The sequence below is a fragment of the Plecotus auritus genome (genome assembly GCF_963455305.1).
Source record: "Plecotus auritus genome assembly, chromosome: 1".
In the NCBI taxonomy this organism is placed as follows: Eukaryota; Metazoa; Chordata; class Mammalia; order Chiroptera; family Vespertilionidae; genus Plecotus; species Plecotus auritus.
The window spans coordinates 182511844-182536881 of record NC_137770.1 but is presented as its reverse complement, the minus strand read 5'-3'; the positions used below and the strand labels follow the sequence as shown (position 1 = coordinate 182536881).

Here is a 25038-nt window from a genome sequence, read left to right as displayed (position 1 = left end):
TTTCAAAGTTTTTATTAAAAATGAGTCATGATCTGTGGAGAAAATATTTATTGAGTACATATATATATTACATTGTGTGTTAGATTTCCAAAATAAAAATGAACAAGGTTAGTGATCTTTGTTCTCTAATTACATTCTAGTAATTTTGAGGGCTTCCACTATTTCTATACACATGTCATTTTAAAGCAAAGATACACTATTTAGCTATTTACCTGATAGAAAAATGAATAATACATGCAGGATTTCAAAATAGGTATAGCAGTTAGATACAGAATATAGAACATTACAGTTGTGGAAAAACTGCATTTGAGCAGTCAGTCTGGGTTTTGGATCACAACTTGGCCTTTCTTGAGTCATTTGCTCTTTATCAATGACCTAATCTCTCAGAGCCAACATTAATAAAACATAGTAATTTTTATGTTATAAAATCTTACATTTGGTATCAAATGAGGTTTATTATGTGAACTGGTTTTTGTAACTTGTAAAGGACAATATTTGTGATAAGTTAATGTCTTAGTCTGTTGGGGTACCACAACAGTATCAAAGACTGCGTGGCTTAGAGAACAGAAATTTATTTCTCATAGTTCTGGAGGCTGGAAGTCTTAAGATCAAGTATAGCAGGTTTGGTTTCTCCTAAGGCCACTCTTTTTGGTTTGTAGTTAGCCACTTTTTTAGTGTGCCCTCACATGGCCTTTTCTCCGTGTGCATACATCCTTGGTGTCTTTTTGTCTGTCTCTCTCTTTTTAAAAATCCTCACCCAAGGATATGCCTACTGGTTTTTAGAGAAAGGAAAAGTGGGGGAGAGATAGAGAAACATCAGTGTGAGAGAGACATCAATTGGTTGCCCTTCTTTCATGCCCAACTGGGAATTGAACCTGCCTTTCAGTATACAGGATGAAAATTAAGTAACTGAGCCACACTGGCCAGGGCTCTCTTTCTCTTCTTTTAAGAGGGGTTCGGGCCCTACCTTTATGACCTTATTTAACCTTAATGGTCCTATCTTGAAATATAGTCAGTCAGTTACACCAGGGGTTAGGGCAGCCGTGGGCAAACTGCGGGCCGGATCCGGCTGTTCTATCCGGTTCTCTTGCTCTCCCATCCGCTCCTTTACTTTGAATTTATATTAGTTCACACAAACACTCCATCCATGCTTTTGTTCTGGCCCTGCAGTCCAGTTTAAGAACCCATTGTGGCCCTCGAGTCAAAAAGTTTGCCCACCCCTGGGTTAGGGTTTCAACATATGAATCACAAGTGGGAGGGGGGAAGGGGGGATTTCAGTTATTAACAAATGATAATGTCTTTCTCCCCTGAGGAGCTAAACCTCTTTAATACCTTTTTTAAAAAAACAAACACTTTATCCTCCTATATAATAAAGAGGTGATATGCAAATTAACTCTCACGCCCTCACAAGATGGCTGCCTACGACCAGGCCAACCGGGGGGGTTAGTGAAGGATGACCAAATGATTGAACAGCAGGCTGCGTGGGGCAACCAGGCTGGCAGGGGGGTTAGTGAGGGACGACCAAACGACTGAACAGCAGGCTGCGTGGGACAACCAGGCCGGCAGGGGGGTTAGTGAGGGATGACCAAACGACTGAACAGCAGGCTGCGTGGGTGGGGCAACCAGGCCGGGGGGGTGGGGCAGTAAGAGGCGACCAGGCCAACAAGAGGGAGCAGTTAGGGGTGACCAGGCTGGCGGGGGGTGGGGGGTTCAGTTGGCGACCAGGCCGGCTGGTGGGGGGGTTCAGTTGGCGACCAGGCCGGCGGCAGGGGGTTGGGCAGTTAGGGGCGACCAGGCCGGCATGGGGGGCAGTTAGGGGTGACCTGGCAGGCAGATGAGTGATTAGGAGCCAGCAGTCCAGGATTGTGAGAGGGATGTCCGACTGCTGCAGTCGGACATACCCCAAGGGGTCCCGGATTGGAGAGGGTACAGGCTGGGCTGAGGGGACCTGCTCTCCATGCACAAATTTCATGCACCGGGCCTCTAGTTGATATATAATTTAGCTGCAATAAAACATGCAAATGTTCACCTTAGTGAATTTTTACATATATGTACCTCCCAGATCAACATTTTTATCATCTCAGAAAGTTCCTTTATTACCATCACCATTTCGATGCCTATCACCATATCAGTTTTTTCTGATTTTGAACTTTATATAAATAGAACCATGCAGTATATACTGTTTATTTCTGGTTCTTTTGATGCATCACAAAGTTACTGAGATTCATTTGAGTATTTACATGTATCAGCTACTATATTGGCATATAGAAGTCCATAGTATAAGTATGCTATAACATGTTTATCCATTCTCATTTTGATGGGCATTAAGTTATTTCCAGTGTTTGGCTCTTATAATAGTATGAACGTTCTTACCCAAGTCTTTTTGTGGAAATATTCTCTCATATATCCTGAATATAGTCTTAAGAGTGGAATTGTTGAGTAATAAGGTTATATGTTTAACTCTAATTAGTCATTAGTAACATTGTCCTTAGTCTTTCTAGTGTGTATTAAATGTTTGCTTTATATAAATAGTTACCAAAATTATATCTTTTATATGCAGTACAAAAGTCTTCCGTATTAATGTATGTCACATATTAACTAGCAGTTATGATACATCTTGCACATTAAACTAAGTTATAATTTCCCTTGGATATTTGTTTCTTTTATCTCATTAAGAACTGAGAACCTAGTAGAAATTCTCATAGTGTGGCATTATAGGGAATCAAAACCAGAACTATATTTTTTCTTTTGTATTTTCCAGTACTTATTTGGGTTTTTTTGTTTGTTTATCTTTACATTTCATATATTGTCTTTTGAATTTTAGGGCCTAGGAAAAACTATTCAAGCCATTGCATTTCTGGCATACCTCTATCAGGAGGGTAATAAAGGTCCTCATTTGATCGTTGTTCCTGCGTCAACTATAGGTTTGTAGTATTGTGGACAACCATACTTGACTGTATACTATTTTTTTTTTAAAACATATTTTTATTGATTTCAGAGAGGAAGGGAGAGGGACAGAGAGATAGAAACATCAATGATGAGAATCATTGATTGGCTGCCTCCTTCATGCCCCCCACTGAGGGGGATCGAGCCCACAGCCCAGGCATGTGCCCCTGGCCAGAATCAAACCCGGGACCCTTTAGTCTGAAGGCCGACACTCCATTCACTGAGCCAAACCGGCTAGGGCTTGACTATATCCTATTTAACGTAGGGAGAAGAAAAGTGTGTATGTGTGATTCCTTAGCTTGTGGAGGTGAATATTTATTTCTGTGGTCTTCTTTTTGTGTGTGTGTGTGTGAATGTACTAGAAGTCTTTTAAAGAAAAAAACCTCAAGTATAAATCAATTATTATAGATCAAAGACCATTTGATAAAATTTATTTTGTTTTCATAATACTTATAAATTGTTTTGATGAATAACTAAGAGAAACTAAGTGCATTTAAATTTATAATTAAACATTTATTGAGTCAGAAACCATGCAGTTCATCCCCATTCAAATTACTGTTACATTCTTGCTCAATTGATTGGATGTAGAATAGAGTAAGAGAATGTATGTATGAATGTAACCAAAAATGACATTTCTTTAAATTGGAAATCATTAATCACCTATAAATACAATGGTTGGTTCTCTTCCCTTTATTTGGTGCCACCTCAAAACAGTTGTAATCATTAGGAGTAAAATTGGGAAGGTCCTGTAATTTTTTTAAAAAATCACCTTGTATTACTTTATAAAATAATTTCTGGGCAAAATTTGTCAAACTGTAGTGTTGATTTTATTGCATACACATATCCTGTTGTAGCAGATGCAAGTAATGTCTCTTGTTTCATAGATAACTGGTTAAGGGAAGTTAATTTATGGTGCCCCACTTTGAAGGTGCTCTGTTACTATGGTAAGAATATGTCATTTTGCTTTAATTTAAAATTTTTAATATTTTAACATACAGTAAAGTACAGTAAGTACAATCAAAATGCATGTTGTTTTAAATTCTAGGTTCTCAAGAAGAACGTAAACAGATAAGATATAACATTCATAGTAAATATGAAGAATATAATGTAATTGTGACCACGTAAGTATTGAGAAAAAAGTTTTTTGGAAAGAAATTTTGTGTGGCTTCCAAGTTTAAAAAAATACTTAGTATTAATATGAAGGAAAGTTTATGCTTAGAATTGTGCAACTAAAATAATGGAATGACTTACGATGAGGATCAGGCATTTTTTCAGTTTGGTGTGTAAAACCAAGATAGCAGTTTTTTGCTAGTACATTAGGTGACTGGTTGACAGTGGTTATAAAAAGATTTTGTCTACTTGATTGCAAGTATACTGTTATATTTTCTCAGTTAAAGTAACATTTAAACTCATACAACTCAATGACAAGAAATGAACAAAGGACATGAAAAGATTCTCAACATCACTAATCAATCATGGAAATGTGAATTAAAACCACAGTGAGATACCACCTCACACAAGTTAGAATGAAAATCAACAATCACCTGTGTTTGGCAAGGGTTTGGAGAAAAGGGAATCCTTGTACACTGTTGGTAGGACTGCAAATTGGTGTAGTCACTATAGAAAACAGAATGAAGATTCCTCAAAAAATTAGATCTTCTCTACAACCCATCAATTCCACTGCTGTTATCATCCAAAGACAATAAAAACACTAATTTGAGAAGATAATATGCATCATTTATTAATAGCCAAGATTTGGAAGCAACTTACATGTCTATCCATACATGAATGGATAAAGGAGATGTGGTATGTACATGTACAATGAAATATCACACAGCAATAAAAAATGAAATCTGCCCTGGCTGGTTTTGATCAGTGGTTAGAACAGCTGCCCTTGGACTGAAGGACCGCACATTCAATTCCCAAAGTTGCAGGTTCCCCAGCCCCAATAGGGGCTTATAAGGAAGGCAAACAATTGATGTATCTTTCACGTTGATGTTTCTCATGTAGATGTTTCTCTCCCCTTCCTCCCTCTCTCCCACTCTCTAGAAATCAATGAGGAAAATATCCTTGTGTGAGGATTAAAAAAAATGAAATCTTGCCTTTTGCAACAACATAGATAGATCTAAAGGGTATTATGCTAAGTGAATAGATCAAACCGAGAAAGACAAATACCATATGGTTTCACATATGTGTGTAATCTTTAAAAATCCACGAAAACAGACTCATAAAAACAGCAGAGGGATGGTTGCCAGAGAGGAGATATTTAGGGAGATGGGTAAAAAAGGTGAAGGGGAATATAGTTAATAATGTGATTAGTTTGTATAGTGACAGATGATTACTAAAATTAGCAGGTAATCACATTGTAAGATATAAAAATATTGTATGCCTGAAACTAACATAATATTGTATATCAACAATCCTATCTAATAAAAGGGTAATATACAAATTGACCGTAACTCCAACACACAAGATGGCCACCCCCATGTGGTTAAAGATGGCCGCCACAAGTTGGCCAGCAGGGGAGGGCAGTTGGGAGGACCAGGCTGGCAGGGGAGGGCCGTTAGGGGCAAACAGGCTGGCAGGGGAGCAGTTAGGCGTTGATCAGGCTGGCAGGGGAGTGGTTAGGGGGCTATCAGGTTGGCAGGCAGAAGCAGTTTAGGGGCAATCAGGCAGGCGGGCAGGCGAGTAGTTGGGAACCAGCAGTCTTGGATTCTGAGAGGGATCCCAGATTGGAGACAGTGCAGGCTGGGCTGTAGGACCCTCCCCCACGTGCATGAATTTCATGCACTGGGCCTCTAGTCCTATCTAATAAAAGAGTAATATGCAAATTGACCACCACTCCAACACACAAGATGGCCACCCCCATGTGGTCAAAGATGGCTGCCCCCATGTGGACACAAGATGGCCACCACAAGTTGGCCAGCAGGGGAAGGCAGTTGGGGGTTACTGGGCCAGCAGGGGAGGGCAGTTAGGGGCAATGGGGCCGGCAGGGGAGCAGTTAGGCGTTGATCAGGCTGTCAGGGGAGTGGTTAGGGGATAATCAGGCTGGCAGGCAGAAGTGGTTAGGGGTAATCAGGCAGGCAGGCAGGCAAGCAGTTGGGAGCCAGCAGTCATGGATTGTGAAAGGAATGTCCGACTGCCCGTTTAGGCCCAATCCCAGTGTGGGATTGGACCTAAACGGGCAGTCGGACATTCCTTGAGTGGTCCCAGATTGGAGAGTGTGCAGGCTGGGCTGAGGGACACATCCCTCCCCCCCCCCCCTGCACGAATTTTGTGCACCGGGCCTCTAGTACTTAAATAAAATTTTTAAAATAAAAAGCATTTCTTTAAAAAATAATAGTAAAGTAACATTTATGATATTCCACCAAGATAATTTATAGTATTTCTATCTGGCAAGTATTAATAATAAATGCAGTGCAATCTCAGTGAAAAATCTGAGTTAGAAATATGGATGAAAAATATAACTGAATAAGTTAATCATTAGTAGCTAATTAGCATAAATATCTAGCAGAAAATTTAATGCTGTCATATTAACCTTGTATTTTAAGGAGGCCATGATTTAAATAATTCATTCAAAATATATTTTATATAGTCTTGTACTTGTAGTTGCTATTAACTGTTATTTCTTGTATCTTCTCTGCTAGTTTAATATAGTAGTATGTTCTTAACATAAATATCTTAATGTCCTTTTTTCTGCTGCTTTTTAAAATATAACAGTTCATGAAGTGAAGTGTACAGCAAGTGCAGATTACATATACATTACCAAAATTTGCTTCTTCCTAGGTATGTGGAAGTTGTCTGATTACAGTATAACATTTAAATTTTCTTTTAGCTACCTATGGAAGCTTTTTATTTTTATTTTTTTGGTCATTAATTTCAGAGAGGGAGAGAAAGATAGGAACTTCAGTGATGAGAGAGAATCATTGATCGGCTGCCTTCTGCACACCCTCCACTGGGGATTGTGCCTGCAACCCAGGCATGTGCCTGAACAGGAATTGAAACTCGACCTCCTGGTCCATAGGTCGACGCTCAATCACTGAACCACACTGGCCGGGCCATTTTTAAACTTGGTTACGTGTACATCAGTAATTATTGGATAATTTACATTACATTAGTATTTATTTGAGCACCAACTAGTGGTATCTTTTAGATACCAGTGATTAAAAGTGTATAAATAAAAATAATTTTACAAAGCAATAAATCTTACTAGTGTCCAGGCTCATAAAGGTATAACCCTAGAGATTTCTTTTTTCTTTTGGTGATAGGTATAATTGTGCAATCAGCAGTTCTGATGATCGTGGTCTCTTTCGACGACTAAAACTTAATTACGCAATTTTTGATGAGGGCCATATGCTGAAGAATATGGGCTCTATTCGCTACCAGCACCTTATGACCATTAATGTAAGAGAGTGTTTGTGAATTTTTCCAATTACGATAACATTACATATTATGTATTTTAATGTAAGTAGTATTTTATATCGGGTCAGCAAACTTTTTCTGTAAAGGGCCAAATAGGAAATATTTACTACTTTGTGGACTATTTAGCCTCTGTTGTTCTTTTGCTGTTTTTTTTTACAACCCTTTAAAATTGTAAAAACCATTCATAGCTCATGAGCCTCAATTTACCATCTCTGTCCTGTGTGATATTAAATATAATCTATTTTCATTACGTCATAAAGTGATCTAAGGGTGCAAGTTACCTACTTAAAAAGTGAAACGATTAGTTTTACACATTCTGCCTTAAAATACAATAGATGATAATTTTTTAAATTACTAATCTTTCATTACAGAATGTTACATTATTAATAATGGTATTAATCCCCTCCCACCACCGAGGAGCATAGACAAAGAAGGATGTGTCTCTAATTTAAAAAACCAACTAATCTTAATTACCTTCATTCACAGGCAAATAACCGTTTGCTGCTCACAGGCACACCTGTACAGAATAATCTATTAGAACTCATGTCGCTGTTGAATTTTGTTATGCCACACATGTTTAGTAGTAGCACAAGTGAAATACGAAGAATGTTTTCTTCTAAGACAGTAAGCATAAATTCATATTTTCTCCCAAATATGTTACTTTGTGTTTTACCTGGGTCATTCTTCTATTTTGTCTTTTTTCTTGTTTTCATTTTGAAATTTAAGTAGTCAATATTCCTATCCTTGGATGAGTTGAGAAATCAGCGAAACACAGTGAGAAATGAATTGGTGACTTCTGTAATCTGTGTCTAAAAGTTTTGTTTTTTAGCATGCTAATTTTCTGAAGAATAACAATTCTAAATTAGTGAAAGGCTCTGATATATAATATTTGGGAAAAGTTTTGATCATTGCTTTTTCTTTATTAAAATTGGTCAGGAAAATTAGCATTTTTTTAAACGGGTGAACTGTAGAACTAGGCAAAGATTGAAAATTCCTGTCCTGCGACATAACTTTTGAAATAAGAGTTCATAAATACAAAAGTAACAGTTTCTAAAAGTTACAATAAAGAAATCTGTTTAGATGAAAATCTTGTTTATTTTCTCCTGATTGCTTAGAAAAAGCACAATATAGTCTTCAAAAACTCCTAAATTCTTCCATACAGCAATGTTATTACAGATTCTTGATTCTTCTTTCATACATATTTTGCATACATTTTCTATGATAGTCTTCTGCTGCAATTAACTGCCTTTTAAACTTTCACTAATGAATTTTTTCTCACTTGATGACCTAGCAGTTCATAGGATATGAAGGATACCTTTACATTTTAGAATAAAATTCCACACTTCTTTAATTCTTCAAAATTAACCAGTTTTGACTAATAACTATGCCCATTTTTTAGATCACATGATTCGCATCACCTGTACTAGTTTTCTTTTAGGGCCTTTTTCCACAAATAAATACAAGTTTTTTACCTCTCTCGCATACCCTTCATCTCACCTTTTCTCACCTCCCCGCCCCCCCCTCACACACACACACACACACACACACACACACACACACACACACTTTTTCATTATGTTCTCTAGGTAATCAGTAACAACTCATCAGTTAATGACTTCTGAAAACTAACCTAGTACAGTTCAGCAGAATATACAATTTACATGTCATGAAATCTCAAAATACTTATGGAGCTTTAAGAAGTAGGTTATAGCCCATAATATAAATGTGAAGTTCCATCTAGAATAAATGGAGTTTCTGTGCAAAACAACTCAAATTTTCATGTTGTGTAATGTTATTGTGATCATTTAAATGAATATAATTTCTAAAAGGATATGTTTTTATTTTATTTAGAAATCAGCAGATGAGCAAAGTATATATGAAAAGGAGAGAATAGCACACGCAAAACAAATTATAAAACCATTTATTCTCAGAAGAGTAAAAGATGAGGTAACTCTTATCTGCATATTTTTTATTATGATTGGTTTTTAAATGTCTGTGTTCGTCTTTATCTGATTGTTTTACTTAAACTGGTTTCCTCACTCAGGTTCTCAAGCAGCTGCCCCCCAAGAAGGACCAGATTGAGTTGTGTCCCATGTCGGAGAAACAGGAGCAACTCTACCTGGGTCTTTTCAGCAAATTGAAAAAGTCTATCAATAACTTGGGTATAACCTGATTTTCACAATTTTACGTGAAAAATGATCTTGTACTGGGGCAGCATTTTGTTTACTCATAATGGGCTTCACTCATTTTTTTAAGTTTTAATTTGAAGAAATAATTTTAGCTCTTTGTTTGCATTGAGATATATTTCAACAAACAGCTGTCAGCTTGTTTTTTGTATTTTTTAAATATCTGTCTCTTTGGATCACAGAAAAAAACACAGAAATGTGCAATGTCATGATGCAATTGAGAAAAATGGCCAATCATCCTTTATTACATCGCCAATATTACACAGCTGAAAAACTCAAGGAAATGTCCCAGCTTATGCTAAAGGTAAAGATTCCATCTTATGCTAACACTAAGCTTTATTACCACTGTTAAACATGAGATTAAATTGTTAGGCTAAAAATCAGACCATTGAACCTAATAAGCATATTAACCCTTTAACCATGTTTAAGAAAAACAAATATGTTTTAAGACAAAGTTCAAGATAATTTGGGAGACATCAGAGTCAAGAAGGACTGACCAGGAATCAGCCAACTACCTCCAGAGGGACAAATATGGCAGTGTCTATTTTTAAAAATAAAATTTTATTCTAACAGCCACTGCCTTTTGTTTTGGTATTGTCTGCTTTCTCAATAAAAGGGCAGAGTTGAATATTTGCCAAACAGATCATTTAGCCTACAAAGTCTAAAATATTTACTGTCTGGCCCTTTGCAGAAAAAGTTTGCCAATTCTTGATCTAGACTTCATAATATACTTATTTATTTTTTTACCAAAAGATTTCTCAGATTTTATGGCCTAGGTAGTGAGTAATTTTTCTCTATTTTTTTTTCATTTTATCCTTTATTTTGTCTATAGTTTTAGCCATTACTCTTCATTTTTACCTCATTCTTCTTTAGTACCTACCCATATTTCTCCTGGTAAAAGCTTTTTTTAAAAAAATATATTTGCTTTTTTTTAAAATATATTTTTTGCTTTTTAAAAAAAATATATTTTTTATTGATTTCAGAGAAGGAGAGGGAGAGAGAGTTAGAAACATCAGCAATGAGAGAGAATCATTGATTGGCTGCCTCCTGAACGCCCCACACTGGGCATTGAGCCTGCAACCTGGATATATGCCCCGACTGGGAATCTATCTCTGATCTCCTGGTATCAAACCCTGACCTCCTGGTTCATTGGTTCACCTCTGAGCCGCGCCGGCTGGGCAGCAGCCATTTGTTTTGATTTTTTTTTTTTTTTTTTTTTTTTTTTTTACTATTATTTTAAACTTACTATGGAAAATTTCAAACATGTAAAAGTAGTGAGAATTGTGTAATGAAATCCTCTGCCCATATAACCTTCACACATTTTCTGCAGTTATTATGTGGAATGACACTACGCTTTGTTTATTTTTTTATCTATTTATTTAAGTGTAGTTGTTATACAATGTTATATTAATTTCAGGTGTACCGTATAGGGATTTGACATTTTTATACCTTACAATGTGATCACTCACTAATACTGTTCATCATCTGCTACCACAAACTTATCACATCATTACTGATTATATTCCCCCTTTTTTTTTTTTACCCTTCTCCCTTCCCCTTCCCCTCAGGCAACCGTCCATTTGGTCTGTTTTTATGAATCTGTTCTTGTTTGTTCATTTGTTTTCTTTTGTATGTTTTTTTACGTTCTACATATAAGTAATATCAGATGTTATTTATCTTTGTCTGATTTATTTCACTTAGCATAATACCCTGTTGTTGCAAATGGCAAGATTTCATACTTTTTTATTGCTGTGTAATATTCATTGTACATATATATCACATCTTCTTTATCCATCTATCTATGGACACTTAGGTTGCTTCCATATCTTAGCTCTTGAAAATAATAATGCACTGAACATAGGAATGCATATATCTTTTCAAATTAGTGTTTTTGTTTTCTTCGGATAAGTGCCAGAAGTGGAATTACTGAGTTGTACAATAGATCTATTTTTAGTTTTTGATATTTCTCCATATTGTTGTCCATAGTGTTATTGTGGTCATTTAAACAAATGGTTATTTAAACCACTATGCAGTCCCACCAACATTGCACAAGGGTATCACTACTCTTGTTTCATCTAGTCCCTTCCCCAAGAGTATTTTGAAATAAATTCTAGATCTTATTTCATCTGTAAATATTTCACTATGTTAATTCTAAAATAGTAGGAACTTTCCCCCTTTATTGTACCTAAAAAATATTAGTTTTCTTTGTTACATTTATCATCCTAAAATTTCTATGATTTATATATATTTTATCAAATATGAACAATTTATTAGATTGTTTTGATCATATAAATTATCTTAATTTTGAAGTATATGTATTGTTTGTTTTGCTTTGAGGAACCTACACATTGTGAAGCTAACCCTGACCTGATCTTTGAAGATATGGAAGTTATGACAGACTTCGAATTACATGTACTTTGTAAACAGTATCGGCACATTAATAACTTCCAGTTAGACATGGACTTGATTTTAGATTCTGGAAAATTCCGAGTTTTGGCACGCATTTTGTCTGAACTAAAGGAGAAGGTATTAAAGAAGAATGCTACTCCTTTTGTGTTTTCCCAGTTAGTTAAACTTCTTAAGACAATTCTGGCATGATTTGACTTTCTTAAAGTTTTAGCCGTTGTCTGTTCTGAATTCTTTTAGAAACAAGTGTTTTGAGCATTTGGGGGAGATACAGTAGTTCCCCCCTTATCTCCCCTTTTGCTTTCTGTGGTTTTAGTCACCAAAAGCCAAACATGATCCAAAAATATTAAATGGAGAAATCCCAGAAATAAACAATTCGTAAGTTTTAAACTGCACACGATTCTAAGTTTTGTGATGAGGTCTTCTGCTGTCTCGCCTGGACATGAATCAGTATATGCCAGCATATTTACACTATGTACACTAGCCCATTAGTCACTCAGTAGTTCTCTCAGTTATCACATCTGTAGTTGGAGATGTGATAACACATCAGATCGGCTGTGTAACGGAGTGCTTGTGTTCAAGTAACCCTTATTTTATTCATTAATGGTCCAAAGTGCAAGAGTAGTGATGCTAGTAATTTGGATATGCCAAAGACAAGCTGTAAAGTGCTTCCTTTAAGTGAAAAAGTATGTATGTAAAGGGAAAAACAGTATATGTAGGGTTTGGTACTATCCATGGTTTCAGGCATCTACCATGGATCTTGAAATGTATTCCCTGCAGATAAGGGATTTCTACTGTATATGGGAGTATATTTTCCTGATTACTTTTCCTGGGTCGAACCTCCGAAAGAAAAATAGAAGTTATTAGAACATGTCTATATTGGTGTTTTTTTTAAAAAAAATCTTGTCATTATTTCATAGGTAACACTCTATCTGTATGATTGATACTATGTTAAATGGTTAATTAATATTACAGTTTATATGTGAAATAGCTTAAATTTGTAAGATCACAATCCAAATAGTACTTTGTAGCTATTCCCATTTACTGTCCTTACAAATCAAAACTGAAAATTGAATTTAGTTCTTAAGTTTAGAAATTAAGTTAATTTATATACAATCTAAAATAAGAATTTTACCTTAGTTATGATTACTTGATTTTTATTAAAGAAGCAGTTGAACATTAGATATTTATAATTTTTCTTCCCATGTATTTAATACATATATGTATTTTCACAGGGTGATAGAGTTGTATTATTTAGCCAATTTACCATGATGCTGGATATTTTAGAGGCTCTTTTAAAACATCATCAGCATAGGTATCTCAGATTAGATGGAAAGACTCAGATTTCTGAAAGGTTGGTATACTTTACCTTCAAAAATTTCTATCCACCTTACTCTCAGATTAAATGTTTGCATTTTAAATGTCTAGAGCACTTGATAGAATTGTATTGCTTTGAGTCTTATGTGTGGTTACTTCCAGTCATTACCTGAAGATGAGGAACATTTTTTTTTTTTTGGTCTGAATTGCATAAAAGTATATTTTGAAACAGTTCTATAATTGTATACTTAGTGTTTTTTCTCTTTAAAAATCATTCAAAGTCTAAAGCACCTTATCTATAAACCAAGATTGTTTTCTTTCATATTTTAAGAGAAATTGAGTAAGTTATGTTTTAATTTCCAAAGGTTAAAAATGGTTATCTTGAAAAAAGGAATGTTTTTTTCTAGAGTGTTTAACTGCATTATATCTTGATTTATTTTTATCAGCCAAAGTGAATTCCCTGCCTCCCCCCCCCCCCCCGCCCCCCGCATTACAGTGAGGAAGTCATGCTAAAAGAGATTACACCAATACAGCTTGATCTTGAGATTGAGTTCATACTTATATTGTCTATTAGTAGCAGTTGACAGACTTCGGAGAAGGTTAAAGATTGAAAAGCCATATGTAGAATTTAGAGAAGCCAGAACCATTAAACAAAGGACAAAATAGTCCTTCAGGAATTAATCAAATCTGAATAGTTGAATTAAGTAGAATTAGTAGAGATAAATGGTATAGAAAAGAAGTTGATGAATTGGGAAGATCTTTCAATAATATAGCTGCAGGTAACGTAGCTATAATACAAAAAGTATGCATTTACATCTTCAAGTTTATTTTTCATGTGATGTGATTGTTTTCATTTTAATTATATACCTTTTGGTGAGATGTAACCTAATATATTTATCCTACAGGATTCATTTAATTGATGAGTATAATACCGATATGGATATCTTTGTGTTTCTGCTGTCAACCAAAGCTGGTGGCTTAGGAATAAACCTGACTTCAGCAAATGTTGTTATACTTCACGATATTGACTGTAACCCTTACAATGATAAACAAGCAGAAGATAGATGCCATAGGGTAGGCCAGACAAAGTAAGTGTTTTCAGTTGAAATTTATTTTTTAATAAAATGCAAGTTTATTGTGTATGGACTATGAGAATATAGTCTGTCAGCTGTCCTGACTTAGTTTTTATATTTTTTTATCAAAGCATTGCTGCTGATGTATTTTATACCAGCAGTGTTGAATATGAACTTCCCTGTGTAACCTATTCAATTTCTAGTTTTTAAAACAAAATAACCTCCCACCCCAACCCAAATAGTTCTATAGCTAGTAAAAAAGTGGTATTATCAATGATCCAAAGCCTTTGAAATGATTAATAATTAAAAATACTTGCTTGTTAGACCATTTAAGAGTCAGATAGACTTGGTAATATACATACTTTTGCTACCCAGTTACTATTAGGAAATAGATTATTTGAGTTATAGATATTTTAGGTGATGTTAATATTGACATTGGTCATAGGACCAAATAGAGGTGAAAAAATACCTACACTTCAACTCTACTTTCACATATAAACAGCAGACCAATGTTTTCTTTGTGGAGTATTTGACAGTATTTCCAAGACATTGATATATTCATTTATAAACCAAATAGGTATAGTACCTATTGTGGGATTCAAACCTCCCATGTAATTATTTCTTAGAACCTAATAATTAAAGCATGTTCCTTTTTAAAATGGTATTACATATCTGAACCCAGAACTGTTTGTTGTAAACCCAATACTTTTTAAAGTACAAATATCTTTCTCGCTTCTCTTGGATTAGTAAGAAAGGATATTTAAAAGTGACATGCTCAGAAAATGTCAATTTGAAGTAGTTTGAATAAAGCAATTCAAATTTATGTATATATTTGTTATACATTTTTAAAAATATTCTTATAGAACTCTAAGATGATTTATATAGTCCATATGTATCCAAACATTTTATATTTAGTAACCAATGGACATATGTTTTATTTTTTAGAGAAGTACTAGTTATAAAATTAATAAGCCAAGGAACGATTGAAGAATCTATGCTAAAAATTAACCAACAGAAATTGAAACTAGAGCAAGATATGACCACAGTAGATGAAGGTAAGTTGTTTATAAGCAGAAACTTCAGTATTTATTTATATGGAAATACAACAAATTAGCAATACAAAAGGGTAACAAAGATGATCTGGGTCCTTAACTGGCATACAGTTTAGGGATGGCATAGGAGAAAAGAAAGATACTCATTTCAAAAGTACAACAATAAGATAATTTTGCCAGAATTGATGTAAATAAACACTTTGATTTTGGAAAATTCTGTCTATTCTATCCCTTAGCTCTGACACCAAAACATTCCAGAAATAAAGTTGGATCTATAATTTTATAATATCATGATTTACTTACATAAGTAATATTTATGAATCAAAAGATTTAAAATGGATGGTATAATACAAATTTATTTACATTAATATTTGACTAGCAAATATTTATTGCACTAAGTATAATCAAATGCATTTTTTCAAAAATTTAATAAGTTCAGATGGAAGTAATTGGCTTTAGAAAAAACCCCTCAAATTCCACCTTTTTGAAAAGAATAATTTTTAGTTGTTTCAGTTATAGAAGATAAATAAAGACCAATCAGTGAAAAACAATCACTGTGATTTTAATGCATTTCCTGATTAGCAATGAGCTTGAGCACCTTCTATATAAATTTTTTTAATATATTTTTATTGATTTCAGAGAGGAAGAAAGAGGGAGAGAGAAATAGAAACACCCACGATGAGAGAGAATCATGGATCGGCTGCCTCTTGCAAGTCCCCCACTGGGATCAAGCCCACAACCCGGGCATGTGCCCTTGACCAGAATCGAACCTGGGACCTTTCAGTTTGCAGGCCGACGCTCTATCCCAGCCGTGGGCAAACTACGGCCCGCGGGCCAGATCCGGCCCGTTCGGCTGTTCTATCCGGCCCGCGGAGCCGAAAGAGCGGAGGGTTCTCTTGCTCTCCCCTCCGCTCCTTTACTTTGAATTTATATTAGTTCACACAAACACTCCATCCATGCTTTTGTTCCGGCCCTCCAGTCCAGTTTAAGAACCCATTGTGGCCCTCGAGTCAAAAAGTTTGCCCACCTGAGCCAAACCGGCTAGGCACCTTCTATATTTATTGAAGTGAATTTCTCCATTTTAAAATCAACCTTTCAGTAGTTTTACCCACTTTTCTATTGGGAAAACTGTCTTTTGCTTTAGTTCTTACATATCCTGGACACTACCATTTGTCAGTCATATGCATCCATGACACCTCTTCCCACTCTGCAGTTTGTTTTTCTTTCTTTTTTTTTTTTTAAATTTAATCTTTAGCCAAAACCGGTTTGGCTCAGTGGATAGAGCGTCAGCCTGCGGACTGAAAGGTCCCAGGTTCGATTCCGGTCAAGGGCACGTAACTTGGTTGCGGGCACATCCCCAGTAGGAGGTGTGCAGGAGGCAGCTGATCGATGTTTCTCTCTCATCGATGTTTCTAACTCTCTATCCCTCTTCCTTCCTCTCTGTAAAAAATCAATAAAATATTTAAATTTAATCTTTATTGTTCAGATTATTACAATTGTTCCTCTTTTTCCCCCCATAGCTCCCCTCCACCCGGTTCCCACACCACCCTCTGCCCTTACCTCCCTCGCACTGTCCTCATCCATAGGTGTCCGATCTTTGTCCAGTCTCTTCCCGCACCCCCCTCACCCCTTTCCCCCCATCAATTGTCAGTCCACTCCCTTTCTATGCCCCTGATTCTATTATATTCACCAGTTTATTCTGTTCATCAGATTTTTATTCACTTGATTTTTAGATTCACTTGTTGATAGATATGTATTTGTTGTTCATAATTTTTATCTTTACCTTCTTCTTCTTCCTCTTCTTAAAAGAGTACCTTTCAGCATTTCATATAATACTGGTTTGGTGGTGATGAACTCCTTTAGCTTTTTCTTATCTGTGAAGCTCTTTATCTCACCTTCCATTCTGAATGATAGCTTTGCTGGGTAGAGTAATCTTGGTTGTAGGTTCTTGCTATTCATCACTTTGAATATTTCTTGCCACTCCCGTCTGGCCGGCATAGTTTCTGTTGAGAAATCAGCTGACAATCCTATGGGTGCTCCCTTGTAGGTAATTAACTTTTTCTCTTGCTGCTTTTAAGATTCTCTCTTTGTTTTTTGCTCTTGGCATTTTAATTATGATGTGTCTTGGTGTGGTCCTCTTTGGATTCCTTTTATTTGGGGTTCCCTGTGCTTCCTGGACTTATAAGTCTATTTCTTTCACCAGGTGGGGGAATTTCTTCAAATAGGTTTTCAGTATCTTGCTCTCTCTCTGCTTCTGGAACCCCCATAATTATGATATTGGTACGCTTGAAGTTATCCCAGAGGCTCCTTACACTATCTTCAAATTTTTGGATTCTTTTTTCTTTTTGCTTTTCCAGTTGAGTGTTTTTTGCTTCTTTGTATTCCAAATCTTTGATTTGATTCTTGTGATCCTCTAGTCTGCTGTTAGGTCTCTGTATAATATTTTTATTTCAGTCAGTGTATGTTTAATTTCTAGTTGGTCCTTTTTCATAATCTCGCTAAATTTATCGGCCTTTTCTAGGAAATTCTTGAAAAACCTTATAACCGTGATTTTGAACTCTATATCCATTCGTTTGCTTTCCTCCATTTCTTTCATTTGTGATCTGTTTCTTTGTCTCCACATTTTCGCTGCTTCCCTGAGTTGGTAGAGTAGCTTTGTGTGGTAGGAGTTTTCTAGCGCCCAGTGGCTCAGCCTCCCCAGTTACCTGAGGTGGACACTCTTGGTGCACCCCTTTGTGGACTGTTTGTACAGCCTTGTTGTAGTTAATTCTTGACTGTTGTTGGTATCACTGGGAGGAATTGACCTCCAGGCCAATTGGCTGTGAGGATCAGCTGTGTCTATGCTGGGAGAACTTCTGTGCTGGAGACACTCTTATGAGACAAGACGCAAAATTGCAAAAGCCTCTGTGCTCAGTTTGGATGGGGCAGAGTCTCAGGGCGGAGCAGACAGCCTTGGCTTCCCGTCAGCCCTGCCCTATGAGGCCCCTGGGTCTCAGTGTCCCTCGGTAATCGCTGCAAGCACCTCTGAGAGAAAGCCACCCTTGAGTTTCGCCCGCTGCCAGACAGTCCAGTTTCTCCCCCAATGAATCTGGATTCCCAGATTCTCGCCCAGAACTGGAGTTCAGCACAGTCAGGAGCTTACGCCTTCCTCCCGCTTGAGAAAGGCAGCGGCACACTCAGCAGTCAGTTTTCTCTGTGCACACTGGAGCGCACGCCTCCAGACCTCTGCATTTAGTGTCTCCCCTGAGTTTTCCGACAGTTCAGACTCCCCCCATATGAGTCTGAGACCCCAGTGTCTTCCCCGGAACTGGGGTTCAGTGCAGTCGGAACTGAGGTTCAGTGCAGTCGGGAACTTCCGTCTCTCTCCGGCTAGAGAAAGCTAGCCAGGCACTCAGCCGCCCGTCCTCTCGGCGCGCGTGTCTCCGTACCTCAGCCTTTTGCAGCTCCTCTGAGTTTCCATGTGCCCCTCTCTTTTCTTCTAGTTGTAGCATTTCCACTCAGCCAGCTTTCCTGTGGTTCTGGATGATGTCCGTTCTGTCTTTTAGCTGTAGTTTTGAAATTGTTGTGCGAGGCAGCAGTTTAGATGTTCACCTATGCCGCCATCATGGTTTCTTCACGTGTTTTTCTTTCTTTATGATGTATTTTGAAGGTCAGGTTGGGTTGGGGTTTTGTTTTTTTTCCCCACTTTAATGTAGTAAAATCTGTCAGTCTTTCTGGTTAGTATTTTTTTTTATGTCATGTATCACTATCCATAGGTCATGAAGATGGTCTGTGTTATTTCCAAAAAGTCCAAGTTTTGCTTTTCAAGCTCAGGTCTTTGATTCACCTGAAATTATGGGGCGGGGGTAATGGTGGGGAGTCTTTTCTTCCTCAGTACAGGTCACACACATTGTTCCCTCAGCTTTGGGTGCCTCCCTGGTCGTGACTCCCAGGGTTCTCATTCAGGGCTGTTTCACAACATGCTATCCGTCCTCCATCGTGCAGAGGAGCTCCGTATTTTGCTGATACAGGCATGTTTTTGCTTACAACAGTACCTCCTGATCCGAAGCGTTTTGCATTAAGGTTTTCATCATTTCGTGTGACAATGCCCTTTCAAGCTTATTTGGTCATCACAGTCCAGCGTCCTGCCTTGAGGACACCAGTGCCCACCTCCTCCAAGACAGACATTCAACCTTTTCTTTCCATGAACCATTTTAATGTCAGTTAAAGACATGACACTTAATTCTGAATATTTTAGCATATTCCCTTAAGTTGCCATAATGATCATTATTACATGCAAGAAAATTAATTTTCAAATATTATATATTGTCTATATCTGGATTTTCCCCCAGTTTCCTCCTTAAATGTACTTTACAGCTTTTTTATTAAAAAAAACAACAACAAAAAAAAAAACAAGATCCAATCAGAATTCACACATAGCATTTCATTGTATTATTTCTTTAGTATCTTTGAATTTTGAAGAGTCTTCACTCTTTCCTTTTTCCTCCTCTCCCTGCATTCCTAGTAATGCTGAATTTTGGAGAGTATTGTTGTCATGTAGATTTATATTGTTGTCTTACTGTATTCTGGATTTGTTCAGTTATTTATTCGTGGTGTCAGTTAATATAGGACATGTCAATTTAGATGTTATAGACTATCTTCAAATCTGTGGACAAGTTTGGAGCAGAGATGTCAGTGAATTTCCTGAGAGTTTAATGCAATAGTTTGTGTTCCTGTGCATATGATTTTTATTGAAAGAAGGAGATTAGATAAAAGTACTCTCATAATTTTAGATTATAACTTGGGGTGGTGGGGGTGAGAGAGAGAGAGGTGATTAGTTTTGCTACATTTTAGCCATTTCTAAGTTACAGAATTATTCATAGCTATAAATGGATAAATATTTATGAATTGCCAGCTGTACCATTGTTACTATAAACAAACACTTCATCTAAAAACAATCTGAGTAATTAACGGAAATAATGAAGGATGACTAGATTCTTTGCTACCTTGACACAGATATTTTCACACCTTAGAAAATCCTGATTAATTCCTGGATAAATGTCCAGATGCTGCAGGCCCCATTTATTTGAAACATGGGATAAACATTGGGAAATGGTAATTTACAGTGGGCACTTTAATCCTCCCTGTTATGCTGTGTTCAAATTTTGTTCTGATGTGTCTGATTAAGCCTAAGTTAGTGATTGTATCTTTGGACTAAAATTAAGGATGTAGATGAAATGATTTCTTGTTTGGTTGGGATTTGGGAGCTTTGTTTTGTTTTCATATTCAGTTCATTATATAAATGTTCTCACTTTAGCAAACTTGAGGAATAAATACTATGTGGGGCTGAATAGCATGTAATCCAGCTATCTATGTATCCTTATATATCTACTAGAGGCCTGATGCACGAAATTTGTGCATCAAATTTCACCGGGGGGAAGGCGGTCCCTTAGCCCTGCCTGCGCCCTCTCACAGTCTGGGAGCTCTCAGGGGATGTCCAACTGATGGGCCTAAGCCATCAGTTGGACATCCTTAGCGCTGCTGCAGAGGCGGGAGAGGCTCTGCCACTGCTGTTGTGCTCGCCAGCTGTGAGCCCGGGTTCTAGCCGAGAGGTGCTTCCCCTGTGGGACCGCACTGACCAACAAGGGGCAGCTCCTGCATTGACCATCTGCCCCCTGGTGGTCAGTGCACATCATAGCGACAGGTTGTTCTGTTCAGTCAATTTTACATATTAGCCTTTTATTCTATAGGACTAGAGCCCAGTGCACGAAATTTGTGCACTGGGGGAGTTGTCCCTCAGCACAGCCTGCACCCTCTCCAATCTAGGACCCCTCGAGGGATGTCCGATGGCCCATTTAGGTCCGATCCCGGTAGCATTGGGCCTAAACAGGCCGTCGGACATCCCTCTCACAATCCAGGACTGCTGGCTCCCAACTGCTCGCCTGCCTGCCTTCCTGATTGCCCCTAACCGCTTCTGCCTGCCAGCCTGATCACCCCCTAACCACTCCCCTGCCAGCCTGATTGATGCCTAACTGCTCCCCTGCCAGCCTGTTTGCCCCTAACTGCCATCCCCCGCAGGCCTGGTCACCCCTAACTGCCCTCCCCTGCAGGCCTGGTCCCACCCAACTGCTCTCCCCTGCAGGCCTGGGTCCCCCCCCCCCCCCTCAACTGCCCTTGCCTGCGGGCCCGGTCGCCCCCAACTTCCCTCTTCTGCTGGCCTGGTCACCCCTAACTGCCCTCCCCTGCAGGCTTGATCGCCCCCAACTGCCCTCCCTTGCAGGCCTGGTCCCTCCCAACTTCCCTCCCCTGCTGGACATCTTGTGGCGGCCATCTTGTGTCCACATGGGGTCAGCTATCTTGTGTGTTGGAGTGATGGTCAATTTGCATATTACTCTTATTAGATAGGATAGAGGCCTGGTGCATGGGTGGGGCCAGCTGGTTTTCCCTGAAGGGTGTCCCGGATCAGGGTGTGGGTTCCCGTGGGGCGGCCAGGGCAAGGGGCCTGTGGTGGTTTGCACGCCAGCCACACACCCCAGCGACTCAAGCAGGAGGCCCTGGTATCTGGGATTTATTTATCTTCTATAATTGAAACTTTGTAGCCTTGAGCAGAGCCAAGCCTACTGCTTGCTCCATGGCTGCAGCCATTTTCATTGGGATTTATTTATCTTCTATAATTGAAACTTTGTAGCCTTGAGTGGAGGCCTAAGCCAGCCAGGGTGTGTGGAAAGCTTGACTTCCTCCATCGCCGGGAGCAACTCAAGCCTCCTGCTCTCTCCAGCTCTGTGGCTGCCGCCATTTTTGTTGGGATTTATTTATCTTCTATAATTGAAACTTTGTAGCCTTGAGCGGAGTCCTAGGCTGGCCAGGGTGTGCGGAAAGCTTGGCTTCCTCCATTAACGGGGAAACCCAAGCCTCCTGCTCACTCTGTGGCTGCAGCCATCTTGGTTGGGTTAATTTGCATACTTGCTCCTGATTAGCTGGTGGGCATGGCTTGTGGGTGTAGAGAAGGTACAGTCAATTTGCATATTACTCTTTTATTAGATAGGATATCAAGTCAGCAACATAGCCTGTGATGCCATACTGTCAATAGGAGCTTGAGCACAGAGGAAGTAGCTCTAATGTACAGAGCAATTCGAAAAGATTTTTTAAATTTATTTATTTATTTATTCATTTTTAAATACGTTTTTATTGATTTCAGTGAGAGGAAAGGAAAGGAAAGGGAGAGGGAGATAGAGATGGAAACATTGATGATGTGCCCTGACATGGAATCTAACTGTGACCTGGTTTATGGGTGGACACTCAATCACTGAGCCACACCAGCCAGACAGATTTGGAAAGATTTTTAACAGGAAATGACACTGAAGCAAACGGGGCCTTGAAAGATGATTAGGAATTCACCGGAGTAGCAAAAATTGGAGAGAAAGAATATATTTTATAAAATATTAAAAAGTATTTTTATTAAACTCTTAATGCCACTTTCTAACCTGCAGGAGATGAAGGGAGCATGCCAGCAGATATAGCCACATTACTTAAAACGTCAATGGGCCTGTGAAATAAGAATTGTGAATTCCTGATTGATGAGGAAATATCAACTTGGTGCACTCAAGGACATTTACATTATGATGACCATGGGGTTTATGAACATTTGTAACTTTTTATAATTTCCATATTACATTTCTCATAGTATGGACAACTTTTTTGCCACTAACTGAATTCTCCTGAAGCTCACATATAAAGTTTCAATAAAAGCCACAAATATGTAGTCCTAAAGATGTTGAATAATCATTTTACAAAACAGTTTTCTGAATGGGGATTAGTTGGTGATTGTTTGTAACAAATATGCTAATGCTTTAGAAATGTCAGTATTTTTGTAATTATTTCTACCTCCAAATATATATATATTGTCTTTCACTGGATAATGTGTGTAGATTTTTACATGTGCCTTATTTGACAATGCTTATGTCTTGTTTTTGCTTGTCTCATTTGAAGTTCTTTTTTATTATGTTAGGTTTAAAGAATACAGCTGTATAGATTATATAGCTTTCATTTTATTGCTATTTGAAGCAGATGTTCACCACTGTCAACAAGAACTCAACCTGAATTTAAAGGTGGCATTCCATATACTGACACCCCCAGGTCCTCCCAACTACTTCTGTTAAAACAAATACGTTTGGCTAGGCACTAAGTTGTTTTCCAGTGAATAGTATCTAAAGAAGCCCTTATCTTGCTCCATGGAATAATTAATTCCTTCTGTTCATTTCCCAACTGCGTTAATTGTGCGTATATTACTCTGCCCATTCCTGTGCATGTTTTCATTGATTTCCCTCTCCTGGCTTTTGCTTCTCTTGAAATTGTTGCCCAGTCATTTCTGCTCCAGTTCTCTTTACTCTCTAAATAGTAGTTATTCTGCCACATCTCCACACATCAGCAAAATGTTGGTGACATTTTTTTCTAGCCTGGCAGAACAGATTAACAGGCTATTTCACTTCAAAGCAGACTGAATGTGACTTCATGTTAAGGAAGCATTAGGTACTGCATGGAAATAGGTCATTAACTTTACATTCTTATCAAAATATGATTTACCAGGTTCCAGAAATTCCAGTACAGGACCTCCTGAAGAGAGAGCCATTGTTCAATTCCAATTCAGTGTGGGTGACAACCTGAAACTTAGAAGTAAAGTTGTCTACTTGATATTTAACTCTTTATTAAGTCTTTCTTTAAATTTTTGCCTGTCAGTCTATATTGCTGTTTTTATTACACATCAATTTCTTTGTATAACTTGTGAGTTTCATGTGTTTTGTTTTTATTATGTAAATACCATTATAAATAAAGTTATTTATAAATCAAAGATTTGTTAATTGGAGATTATACTTTCCAGGCATCCTGACTTGCTAAGATGCTAGGGTAATATAGTCCTCTGTAGATAGAAGGATAATGAAACTCTGATAGTGATTCTTCAGATATTGTGGACTCTGAAAACTTATGACTCAGTACACTTACACAATCTTGATGGTGTATTAAACATACTCCATTTATTTTAGTATGGGGACTAAAAGGAATCGGCAAATATTACTGTCTCCTTCTGCGTCACAGTACCCAAATTTGTCAATTTTTTAAGAATATTACCTTTTAAAATATTACAATAGATTTCTCATAACTTTTCTGTATTAATGTATCTTCATTGATAGGCTATTTCTTTTGTTGTTGTTAAAACCATATTTTTATCTTCAATGAAATGTAGTTGGGTTCTCCCTGTAATGCTTTATTATGTCTGGGGCTTAATAAAAATATTTGTGATCTTAAGTTGCATTTTCACACCCTTTTTAATAGTTTTTAACCCTTCCTTCCTTTACCCTTAAAAATAAAAAATATTGAGCACAAATGAGGTCATATTATGTGCTTTGTATTGTCTGTTTCTCAATAAATGAATTTGTTACGTAGGGATCTATTCTCATGAGTGCCTTCATTTGGCTGATGTCAGTAAATATAATCCATTAATTAGTAAAGAGAGCATATGAGGCCATGGTTATTGGAGTAATATCTTGACCAATTGAAGCAGCCTTTTTTAGTATGTCACACAAAGATGGAAGACATACGCCTTATGTGTTTTCACAATTGTATTCCTGACGCCCATAGTCTTAAATTGATGCCAGTAGG

General features: G+C 37.5%; 1 protein-coding gene across 3 annotated transcripts in view; it reads left to right on the top strand.

Annotated features, from left to right (window-relative positions):
* Positions 1–24823, top strand: part of SMARCAD1 (SNF2 related chromatin remodeling ATPase with DExD box 1) — a 111881-nt gene extending 87058 nt beyond the window's left edge. For all 3 annotated transcript variants that reach the window (XM_080682487.1, XM_080682488.1, XM_080682486.1), the window contains exons 12-24: positions 2825–2924; positions 3831–3890; positions 3992–4067; positions 7215–7350; positions 7855–7992; positions 9220–9315; positions 9413–9530; positions 9737–9858; positions 11892–12080; positions 13196–13314; positions 14183–14365; positions 15296–15405; positions 22872–24823. In XM_080682487.1, coding sequence (XP_080538613.1) covers positions 2825–2924; positions 3831–3890; positions 3992–4067; positions 7215–7350; positions 7855–7992; positions 9220–9315; positions 9413–9530; positions 9737–9858; positions 11892–12080; positions 13196–13314; positions 14183–14365; positions 15296–15405; positions 22872–22933 — 1509 coding nt within the window. In that variant the 3' untranslated portion in view covers positions 22934–24823. The remainder of the gene's footprint in view (positions 1–2824; positions 2925–3830; positions 3891–3991; positions 4068–7214; positions 7351–7854; positions 7993–9219; positions 9316–9412; positions 9531–9736; positions 9859–11891; positions 12081–13195; positions 13315–14182; positions 14366–15295; positions 15406–22871) is intronic.
* Positions 24824–25038: the final 215 nt, after the last annotated feature.